The sequence below is a fragment of the Mauremys reevesii genome, linkage group 6, assembly GCF_016161935.1.
Source record: "Mauremys reevesii isolate NIE-2019 linkage group 6, ASM1616193v1, whole genome shotgun sequence".
Taxonomy (NCBI): Eukaryota; Metazoa; Chordata; order Testudines; family Geoemydidae; genus Mauremys; species Mauremys reevesii.
Genome location: NC_052628.1, coordinates 40,573,306 through 40,585,353, shown reverse-complemented (window position 1 = coordinate 40,585,353; position 12,048 = coordinate 40,573,306). Strand labels below are relative to the sequence as shown.

The window sequence follows — 12,048 nt, the reverse complement described above, 5'->3', positions numbered from 1 at the left end:
AGGGGGGAGGGGAGAGAAATTCGATTATGTAGTCGGAATGGATGATCTGTAGTACCCACTTGTCCTTTGTTATTTCCCTCCCTGGCAAAAAGGGTGAGGCCACCAAAGGTTTGGGGGGCAGTAGAGAATAGTGTCAATAAGGGGATGCATTTCTCAAGCATCTTGTCAAAAGAAATCCCTGGTTGGTGGATTGGGTTGAGCAGCGGTGGTTGAAGAGAAAGCTGTATACCTGATCTTTGTACCCTCTGGTATTTGCGCAGTGGTTTGTAAGGGTGCTGGTGGTAAAACAGCTGAGGGGGGCAGTCTGCCTGTGGTGTTCTCTCTTTGGGGCCAGGGTATAAATGCCCAGGGAGCGGAGGGCTGTTCTGGAGTGCTTTACCAAGTGTAATGTCTCACTGAACTCATCAAAAGTAAGACTAGACTCAAAGAGCAAATCCTTGATAGTATTATCAAAAGAATATCTTGAACGCCAAAGAATGAAGCCATGATTCATGCATCATGACTATGGCTCTAGCTATAGCTTTAGATATGGTACTGGCTATGTTTACTGCTGCTTGGAACCAGGTTTTAGCCACCAGCTTACACTCATCTATGAAGACTTGAAATTGAGGCCTGTCTTCTTGGGGAAATTTGTCATTAAACTCCACAACTTTAGCGTAATTAGTAAAATGATATTTTGCTAACAGGACATGGTAGTTAGCAATTCTAAATCCGAGGGTGGTTGATAAAAATACCTTCCCTCCCAAGAAGGTCAAGGCATTTGGCATCTGCGGGTCTTGCTTGAGGGTGTTACAGTCCGGATCTTTCTGTGGCTGCCTACACCACTAAGGAGTTGGGTACTGGGTGAATAAACAGAAACTCTGCCCCTTTAAGCTGCTACAAAATATCACCTCTCAACCCTTTTTAGGGTGGGAGCACACGATGCAGAGGGTATACTATACTCTCCTGGCTGGTTCCATAAATGGCCTCATTGATTGGGAGGGCCAACCACCAAGAACCAGAGTGTTGTAAGACATCCAGTAGTCTATGCTGCATGTCTGAACCTCCTCTAATGGAAGCTGGCGCTTGGGCACCAACCTCTGCTACAGCTGCTGGTATTGTCTATGATCATCAGTAAGGCTAAGATTTTGGCATGAGTATTTTTATTAAAAGTCACAGACAGTACATGGGCAATAAACAATAGAATCACAGAAATATACACAGGGATGGGGTTAGAGGGTAAGCAAGTCCAAGCCCCGCCACCCAGGGCTGAATTAGTGGAATTTTGAGGAAGTTGCGGAGGTCTCATAAAATCATGGAATCTGTGACTGACTCGTAGCCTTAATTATTGGATGGGGATGGTGATGATGGAGAAATTGCCTCATTGAACGAGGAGGACGTCATGCCTGTTGGAACCACTGGTACTGTCAGATACAGCTTGATTTTTCCCTCTGCATACTCAAACGAAGCCAGTTGGTTTTGGCTAGGAAGAGAGGGCCAATGTGAATCATGCACAGATCCAGAGTGCCTAGCATAAGAGTCCCATGCCATGGACCCCAGTGTGACCAATATGAAGGTTTGACCAGTTGAGGAGAGCCCCATGGCACATAGTGCAAACAGTCCCTTGGGTAGTCATATCTAGGAGGAGGAGGGCTGGAAGATCTTCTGGAGTCTCTCTCCAGGCTTGCCTCCCTGTGAGGCAAGGGTTTGTCTAGAACATTGGATTCAGTTGACAAGAAAGTGGATTCAAGTACTATCAGCAGTGCTGATGATATCAGTGAATACAAACTCTGACTTGTAGAAAGGATATGGGACAATCTCTTTCTCCATGAGGTGGTTTCTTTGTCCAATGTTGACATGGACTGGATCTGAACACAGAGGAGACTGAGGGTAGGGAAAGGTAAAAAAATGCCCTGGAGAGGTAAAGGTTCCAGTACATTCTGATCTAGAGTGCGAGAGGTCCCAGAGGTGGTAAACGATGGATCCAGTGCATCTAAGGGCTTGGGGGTTGGCAGATCTTTCTTGGAGCATGGCAGTACCATTGAAGGGGAGTCCAAAGTGCAGCTCCCAGTTGGTGCTGGCAGATGCCAATCCTTCGGCTTATGAGTTGGAGCAGGTGCTGGTACCAATGGACCCTTTCTCCTTCACACCTTACCCACTTGGTCAGGTTTATGGGGACCTAAGTATTTGGAAGCCATGCGTTAGGACTCACCTGACCTAGACAGAGTCAGGGAGTGATCTTTTCTCTTAGAGGCAAACCCAGGGGATCAGTCCTTATGCCTATGTCCCTTACTCTCATGAGAGGCCGGAGGGAATGATTTCTGGATGAGTAAACTCTGGCTTCAGCTCTGGTTCTCATCCTTGGAGGCGCACTGCTCGCAGCCTGCAACCATTGTATAAGGGGGTCTCTCCATCCGGTGTCCAACTAGGGTCTCATGGCTCTTTCCATGAGATGTTTCCTCAGAGAGAGCTCTCATCCCTCACATGTTCAGGGAGGGAAGGAGCGGCAGATGATGCACTTGGTGGTGATGTGAGCCTCCCCAAGTCAGTAAAGGCAGTGCTGGTCTTTGTCACTGACACAGAAGGAAAAGGGGCAGGGGAGACAGTTCGTAAACCCTGGAACTTTAGGCATCGTCCTTCTCCTGAGGGGAGGGGAGCAAGGTAGGGTCCCTGGAGTGAGGAGGAAACTTTTCTATACTAACTTATAACTAGAAAAACAGTAAAATACTAAAAGCCATTTACAATATATATCTACAGATAGGAAAGCTAGGCAGCAGCTTCAGACACAGAGGAATCCCATTCAGGCCATGTGGTGGTAACAAGGAACTGGAGAGGTATGTCCATGCCTGCCGCTCAGTAGGGAGACGAAGAGAGCAACTTTGCAGGCACAGACCAATGGACACTACTTGCTAGAAATCTGATCTCAGGCACATTGTGGGCATCAGTATCCATGCATGGTATACACAGAGACCAGCACTCGAAGAACTCCTCCTAATTCTGCAGATCCTCTGCCTTGTTAGACTGAGGAACACTCCAAGGTAGTGAAAATTAAGGGAGGCAATCAAGTTGCTCTGAATCCTGTGGAGCTCAGGACTTTCCTCGGGGCACCACTGGTATTTAGGAGCAGCTACTGTCCTAGTCAGGCTTCTTAAAGTCTCATAGTACTAGAAGCTAACTGGCTAACAGGCATCTAGTTTATCCAGATAAGGGCGTCAATGTTTTAAATGTTATGCAGACAAAAGGTAAAGTGCCTAACAAGATCAGTTAAGAGCCATTTTCTTTCTAGAACTTTAAGGAATGTAATAGGGTTTTTGGCTACCTCATAGCTACTACTCTGGGGAAGTGTTAAGATTCCCAATATCTCCAAGTTACGTGGCTGCCCCTCTCAGCTTCAAAATGGAACCCCAGAATATGCTCTGTGGATCCAGAAACAGGAACTCCTCAGGGTAATAAGAGCTAAATGGGACAGGAGGTAGCTGAAAGACCTTGGGAAGCTTAGTCCTAATCTAATCCTATACATAGTTAATTACATACTTTACACAACTGAAGATATACTTATGAACTAAAATGTGTATGTTGAAAGAGTTTGAGAGTATGTGCTATGGATCAGAGATAAGGTTGCCAGAAATTTGTAAGGTTAATTTTTACATGTCAATATTGTCAACTGAATGTGGAAACTCTACGGATAATGGAATATTTATATAAATTAACTTAACTGGACATTTTCATTATTTTAACACTTAGGGGACTTTATAACTGTAGTATTCTTGTTCTGAGGCTTGTACAAGACTTATTTTATTCACCAGAACAAATTTAAGTACACAGTTCTTTTTAGGGAAATACTATATGGGTTTTTAAAAGTTACTCCCATGTGTGGATTATGTGTTTTAAATGTAGATAAGTCTGTTGCTTAAAATTAAAAACAACACACAAAAGGAACAAGTTAGTAAAATATATGAACCAGAAGTCTGGAAAATGTCATGTTGAAAAAACAAAGATTTTTTTTTTTTAGTGTTACAGAAGTACAAGAAAATAATTCAAGGGAACAAAGTCAATACCAGTACATTTTTCATTAATATTCCAATTATTTTTTAAAAATTTAAACCGAAAAAAATTCTCCTGGGTTAAGACTTCTTATACCAACAAGATTCAAGCTGGAGTGAATTCTACTGCCAAGTTATAAAACTGTGAATCCGGTGGAGAGGCAGAGGGTTATAATGGAAGTGTTGATGTAGCCTTTATTGGATGGGTGAGAACCAAACCAGTATAATGTACTTTGACAGCCTTCTCAGCTTAAATTGCTTTCATAAATAGCAAATTAAAAATGGTTCTGTTTTAAACAGAACTTTTGCAAAATAACCATTATCTGAGAAGTCCATATTATTTGCAAACAGTAGGTAGTAATGGAATGGAACCAAGAGTCAGCTTCTGAAGCAGGGAATTAAGGAACCATTTTGCAATGCCTGAAGAGATTTTTAAAACTCATCTAAATACCATTAAACATCTGCCCTTTTTATTTCATTGATTTAAACCATTTCTGAAGACTCATGATTCAAAAAGGTAAAGATGGTAATTTAAAAGCCACAGGGAAAAATCTCTCCCCAGGGAACTTTTCAGAAATGCAGCCACCAGTTTCTGATAAGTGATGAATCTGTTGTGGTATTGCTTTCAGTACAGTATACATTTATCTGGCATTATCTCCAAGTAATGCACGCACCATTTCACTTGAAGAAAAGATACTATGGCCATGGCAGCAAACAAAGGTGGAAAAAGTAGAGAAGGGTTTACATTGGCAGCTTCCCTTGCAAGGGGAAGGAAATCCTTTCTGTGACCATTTGCCAACGTTGTATACACATTTTAATGAACTGTCTAGAAATCCAATAGTGATTCAGGGTGACATTTCTGATTGAGAACAGCTATTATTGCTTTTTAGATCTTTTCTCCATGCAAAATTTAAAGAATTTTCAACAGAATGATCTCAGTATAATGCTGAATGAGAGGTGTGTTTCCAAACATTCCTTTGTGAAATCACTATATTGAAATGTATAATACCACTAATGCATATTTTTTAACCTCTGCTTCTGAACTAAAATGGTGGATGGAGATGTAACTTTTTAAGAGACATTTAAAAAAATTATTTATACAGATACAAAAAAATTGATTTTTTTGGACACAATAATAAGCAATTCATGGTATTTATATTTGTTACTTTTCTGTGGGGAGCAGAAATAGCATTAGCGTGAACTAGCTGACCTGGTTTATTTTATGATAAATTTACAGAGAGCATTAACGTTTAAAAGATGCACAGAATAACCCCTTTTTCTGAACATCACGTTTAACCAAAGGTCAGTAATCTCCCTTCCCCAGCAATTCACACTATATATTACAGCCCCACTTAGCCCATTTTTCTGACAGATTTGGATAACTCTGAAATCATTTAAAAATTGAAATTATATTTTACACTATTTAGTTTAATTTATATAAAAATGTATAAAAGTGATCTATTCAAAGTACAAAGACAGTAAACATTCTGTTTGACAAATAATATTCTTTTCATTTCTTTCATTTTTTATTTATCTATAGTGTTCTCCTCTCTACCGCTGTCACAATTACCAGAAGTTTACATAGGGTCAAATCCACCACTCATATTGAGTACCCTACATGTGGCCTCAATGATGTCCAGGGGGCTATTTGTGGAGTGACAGTTAGCGTGGGTGACAGAATCGGGCTCATAACATTCAAAAGACACAGACTCAGACTCCCACAGAAAATCAAACCCTCCTAATTCAACTCTCATGTGTGTACAACAGGAACACTGGTATCGTCATACTGGGTCAGACCAAAGGTCTGCCTGTCCCATGGTTCTTTGAGCTACAGTAAGCTGAGACACTCTGATTCTTTTCCAATGATTTGTGGGAGAAATAGTCTGTCCTTTTGGGCACGGGGAGAATTGTGGGAAGGCAGTAGAGCACTGTCAACACTTGAGTTATTTAGCCTCTGACCTCAAGTGTTACCAGCCCAAGTGAAAGCAGCACCCAAGCTGTAACCCATGCCACCAGCTGGGCCAGCTAGCCCAACTTTAAAGCAGCACTAAACTCAGGTGAGAGGATTTTGTGTGTAGACAGGAAGGAAGTTAGGTGAAACATCTGAGAAAGGGGCTGAGTTAATGTTGCAGAAGACCCTGCAGAAGACAACTGTGGAATGACCTGCCCATAGGCAGCTTCTTCCTAACTTCCATTAGTTAGAAATTGGTTTATGGCCTTCCAAAACTCTTCAGTTTGTTTTAAATCCTGACTATCAACAGTCATATGTAAAGTGTTATCCCTATATATGTCCAACCCTTTTTTGAATCCTGCTAAGCTTTTGGTCCCAGTAATATCTTGCGGAAATGAGTTCCACAAGCGATGTATGTCTTGTGTGAAAAAAATATTTCCTTGTGTTAGTTTTAAATTCACTCCCATTTAATATTATTTTGTTCTTTTATGATATTATATACATGATATTGTACTTTTATCTATTTTCTCTATTATTCATTTTATATATCCCCTCTTATGGGTCTCCTCCCTGTGGTATTCTCCACGAGTTTTGCCATGTCTCTAACCATTCTCATCACCCGTCTCTGAACCCCTCTGTCCTGGAGTATCACTGAAAAAGGCAGGCAGGCAAACACTGCATATTATTCTCTGCCTTTCTTATCAACATTTTCTTCCTGATTCTCAGCCTCCAGTGCTTATGCACTACCCTCAGCCAACTTCTTCAAAGCATTCTGATACCTAAACACTTCCATTAATCCCCAAGGATGAATTATAAAGCATGTCAGCAGATGGTAGACTCTGGCTTCAAAATGGAGGAGGAAACTGTCTCATTAAGAAACAGGCGCAATTCTAATTCACCCTGGCATTGTCCGTAAAACAAGATCCCAAATGATGAGATTTCTGTACTGAATCAGCAGCTAATGGGATCTTGAGTCAACCTAGTAAAGTCATCTTCATGGACATAGAAATCACCCAGGATAATAAGGCTTTGTAATTTGAATGCCCGTGCAAGAAAATCAATTAGCATCTTTGGAGAATCTGAGACGTAGCAGGCTACACAACACAGAATGCTAGCCCTATCCAGGGCCGCCCAGAGGGGGGGGCAAAGGGGGCAATTTGCCCCGGGCCCCGGGCTCCGCAGGGTCCCCCAAGAGAACAGCGGGGGCTCCCGCCTCCGCCCCTTTCCTGGAGCCTCAGCGCATCAAACGCCGAGTCTCCGCCGGGGCCCCTGAGCCCCGCCCCGCTCAGAGCCGCGTCGTCAGGGGGCGGGGCTGGGAGCTCTGGGCTGAGCTCGGCTCCCTCCACTCCGTGTGGAGCTCCCAGCCCCGCCCCCTCACCACGCGGCTCTGAGCGGGACGGGACTCAGGCCCCGCCGGCCACACGCTGCGGCTGTTCCGGCGAAGCGCTGAGACTCTGGGTGAGGAGGGAGCCGGGGGTAAGAGGTTGGGGGCGGGGCGGAAGCAGGGGCCGCCGCCCGGTCTTCGGCGGTAATTCGGCGGCGGGGGGCCCCTTCCGTTCCGGGACCCGCCGCCGAAGTGCCCCGAAGACCCGCGGCGGGGGCCCCCCGCCGCCGAATTACCGCCAAAGACCGGGCTGCACTTCAGCGGCGGCTCCCGCTTCGGCGGTAATTCAGCGGCGGGGGGTCCCCGCCGCGGGTCTTCGGGGTACTTCGGCGGCGGGTCCCGGAACGGAAGGGCCCCCCGCCGCCGAAGACCCCGGGCCCCCGGAATCCTCTGGGCGGCCCTGGCCCTATCATGGGACTCTCAAACAAAGCAGGCACACACAAATCCAGTTTGGGAACAGAAAACCTCCTACATGTAAAGTCAAATGCAACCAGCAAGGTGCACCGCTTTCCCAACCTTCTTTTCACTCATACTGAACGGAGCACCTCTCAGGACTCAACAGGACTAGTAAAGAACCTCTGCTTTGTCCAGCCATGTCTCAGTTACACATCCAGAACCTGGGGCTTCATCTATGATCAAATCATGGACAGTACCCATCTTATTAGCCACAGTTGGTACATGCAGATTTGTATTGCCAGGTTAGAGTGATGGAGAGTTACATCATCAGATTATTTCGCTGAATTTCCATTAAAAACTCAAGGCAATCTTCAAAAATAAAGTCAGAGATCTGTGATGGAAGCTCAGAAATCTAGAGAGACTAATAATGTTCAGAGCTGTTCTTGAAGCAGGTGTAAACTACGGTACTTAATATTTGTATTTTTGCCCTTCACCCCCACCACCGAACACTCCCACCTTGGATTTATTATTGGATGCACACACACTGCATCACAGAGACCAAGAAGCACAGCAGAAATAATTCCATTTCTTATCATCTTGATTTGGTAATTGCTGGTTAGACCATGATATGCGCTTACCTTCCAGAGGATCCTTATTCAGGCCCAGCTGGCTTATAATATACCTAGGGATGTCTGTTTTAATCACGTGCCCCTCTTTAGCATGTCCTTCTGCAGCTTCCAAGAGATAGTAAAATTCTTCAGGATCAAATTCCTGGAAGAGAAGTAAAAATACTCACCATAATTTTCCTTGGTATAAACTGTACTCCTAAACTATCACATCAAAGCTTCCTTTACATCTCCAAGCTTTTTGTTACTTACCTAATTAAAAGCAATACTACATCATTCCATTACTAGTGGTCCAAAACACTATAGTAACATGCTGTAAACTGCAATGTTTTAGACTATTACTAACATGGGTCACGGAGCCCCAGGGGCCACCCAGGACATAGCCTGACCATTTTTAAGCAGCTGGGATTGCCCCCTGGCTGGTTTTTGACCAGCCTGGCTGGTTTTTCTACTGCCTTGCCCATAAGCAGTTGCAATGTGCTGTGCAATTTTTAAATTTTACAAGTGGGAAAAAACAACCTGGCACATTGCAACCAGCTACCATAAGCTGTCCACATGCAGGGCAGTGGCAGGTGCTGCGTAGTCATCTTCTAACTATGGCATGCAGGTACGTGGTTGGGAATGCTGCTAGCACAAGCACCCAGGTGCCGCTTTGTGTGCCAGGCTCTCAATGTGCCAAAACCTTGTCAGCTGAGACTCCTGCTCCTCTCCGTGCCAAGGACTGGAAAGTGAGATGGTTGGACCAGAGGCTTGCCAGCAGGAAGGGCTGGGGAAGGCAGGAGCTCCTGGGAGGGGATGGGTATAAGGCCTCATGGGCAGGTAGCAGACAAAGAGGACTTGCACTGCCGCCTGTGTGTGGGAAGAAGGAATGGAGACACCTGAGAGAGGAAGAAGGTGGTCCAACTGATGGGCGGCATACAGTTTAGAGCAAATCTATGGCCTTCCCATCCTTTCAACGGTGCTGCACTGCTCAAGTAATATGGAACACTTTAATACGTCATATAAAGGGCAGGAAGCAACTTTTTCAGCATTTTTCACAGTATTACTGGTTGAATAGTCTATGATTATCAATATGTTATTCAGTGATTACACGTCACATGTGGAAGATGTCCTAACCTCTCACGCCTGTATGGGTAAAAATAAGCCACTGTTCATATAAACACATACCAGATGTACATACATCCCAGAGCCCTCCTTTTTCCCCTACCTGCAATTTTAAGGTAGTTCTAATGAATCAAAGTGTACTGTATTTTAAGAAAATTAAATTAAAAACTATCAACAGCTCTAGATCTAAACCACAAAGGCCAGAATATTACTGAAAATTTGGTACCTTGCAAGGGACGTCACATCTGAAAATGAAAACTCTCTTACAAAATCTACTATATTATTACTATTTATCCTATGACTAAAAGGGTGTTAGATGTCTAAGAAAATCAAAAGAACACCTAAGCCTCTTTTCCTAGCTCCTTAGATTTAAGTTCTTTATCTTACAATCTAAATAGACAATACACAAGAGGAAGAGTAGGAATGAATAAGGGAAGTTATCAGATACAGCTTTCTTATTTGCTTTTTTGTTAAAATACCAAGTTGTCCTAATTTCATGTTCTCCCAAACTGCAATTTTTCCTGTGTTAACTCATGCCAGAGGTGTCCTATTTCACTTATCCCTTACATTCCTATCTGTCTCCCTGTCCACCATTAACTGAGGCAAGAGCAACAGTGTTAGAACTAGGGCTGGTTGAAAGAATTTTCACAAAACAGTTTCTCCCCGACACATGCCGATCATAAAATGCTGACTCAGCAGAATTGAAACATTCTGCATGAATGCTTTTGGTGGAAACCTGGCAGGCAGGCTACCCGGTTGCCCAGCTCCCTGGTTCTCCTACAGCCAGCTGCCTGGGGAGAAGGACAACTTGAGACCACAGGGGGCACATTTCATTTAGCTGGGATGATTTAGTTGGGGATTGGTCCTGCTTTGACCAGGGAGTTGGACTAGATGACCTCCTGAGGTCCCTTCCAACCCTGATATTCTATGATTCACTTCAGAAACACCAAAACATTGGGCAGTGGGAGCATTTGAGTGGTTCCAAAATGAAATATTTTGGAATTTTCATTCCTGTGAAAAATTCTGAGTTTTTTACTTTCTATCTCCATTCAGGATGATTTTTTGTTTTTTGTTTTTTTTTGGAGGAAGTTAGGAGATAACTCAATTTTTCCGCCAGGACAGAGATTTTCCTTTTTCCAGCCTTTTCTAGTCAGAATACCAGCTAAGCAGGAAAAAAAAATCCCTAATAACCCAAAATAAAATAAAAAATCCTAAGCCCTCTTAACTAGTTCAAAGTTGCAGAAGTAGCTGACTTCTATATTGCCTAAAAGGACAAACAAACCTCACAGCAAGCAAGCAAACTGACAGTTGGCAATAATCTTCCCCAGCAGTTTGGCAGTAAATCAAAAAGCTTCTGTACATGGAAGCCAGGAGCTCAGGAGAAAGCTCAGAATGTCCATTTTCTGGGCCAGGGAACACATATCCAGTAGGTGAGACAAGCAACCTATATGTTTGGGAGAAGCTGAAGAGAATACCTGCATTCATTGGAGTTTCTGCACACACAATATTTAAAAAATATATAACTTATTGATCAATGTCAACTTTGAACTGATGTCATTCATCACTGAATTACACACCTGCTTCATGCCCTTAGGGGTAAGCTAGAGAAAAGAGATGGCCCCTTATATCATATTCTGATGGTCAAAAGACTGGTTCTGGTAAATCAGCTGGGAAACAAACCCCCAGAGGTGATGGTCTTCCAAATGAGAAAATGCTGCATTGAGCCCAGAACAGTTCATTCTGAGGACTGTTGGCCTGGGTACTCCAGCTGATTTCACATGAGTAGAGAGGATGCAAACCAGGTAGGGTTTATAAATGAGCATCAACGCTTTGAATAACACGTAAGTTCCTGGAGGACAGGTCCATCAGTGGCAATTAGACAAGATGGTCGGGGATGGAATCCCATGATTTGAGTGTCCCCAAACCTTGAACTGCTAGAAACTGGGACAAGATGACAGGGGACAGATCACTCAATAATGTCCCTGTTCACTCTCCCTGAAGCATCTGGCACCAACCATTGTCGGAAGACAGGATACTGGGCTAGACAGCCTATTGGTCTGATCCATTATGGCAACTGTTATATTCTTACTTGGAAGTGAATAGGAAAGACAGTGCAGTCTTCCAAGAACTGGTCTGAAATATTCTCTAAAAGTCACACTACCAACCAAGCAGGTATTGGAGGAAAAAAACAGATTTATTAGTTGTAGCTTCTAAGGATCTTCAAAGGTTGACCCAGTGTAAACACAATAAAAATCACAAAATGCTAACTATGGCAAGGACCTCATTGTGGACAAACAGGCCACTAGTTCCACCTCAGATTCCAGAATCAATGAGGTTCCCAAAAGCTCCCACTTCCTCCCCACCCCCAAGTAGGAACAGAGTTCTAGAGCATACATTTGTTGTTTAATCTCAGTTCACTGTGATTTGGTGTTGACACCAGCCATCTCATATTTCTTCCTGATGCTCCAGTGACCATCACTCCCTACCTCAGCAGCACCTCTTCAGTCCGAATTGAACAACAAACATTAAATGCCATATCTTCTGCCACGCTGCTCATCTTACATG

The 12,048-nt window shown here is 43.6% G+C and overlaps 1 protein-coding gene across 7 annotated transcripts in view; it reads right to left on the bottom strand.

Annotated features, from left to right (window-relative positions):
• MAST4 (microtubule associated serine/threonine kinase family member 4) overlaps positions 1 to 12,048 on the bottom strand; it is a 419,070-nt gene that overhangs the window by 61,146 nt on the left and 345,876 nt on the right. For all 7 annotated transcript variants that reach the window (XM_039543759.1, XM_039543760.1, XM_039543761.1 and 4 more), the window contains one exon: positions 8,392 to 8,524. In XM_039543759.1, the coding sequence (XP_039399693.1) occupies positions 8,392 to 8,524 (133 nt within the window). The remainder of the gene's footprint in view (positions 1 to 8,391; positions 8,525 to 12,048) is intronic.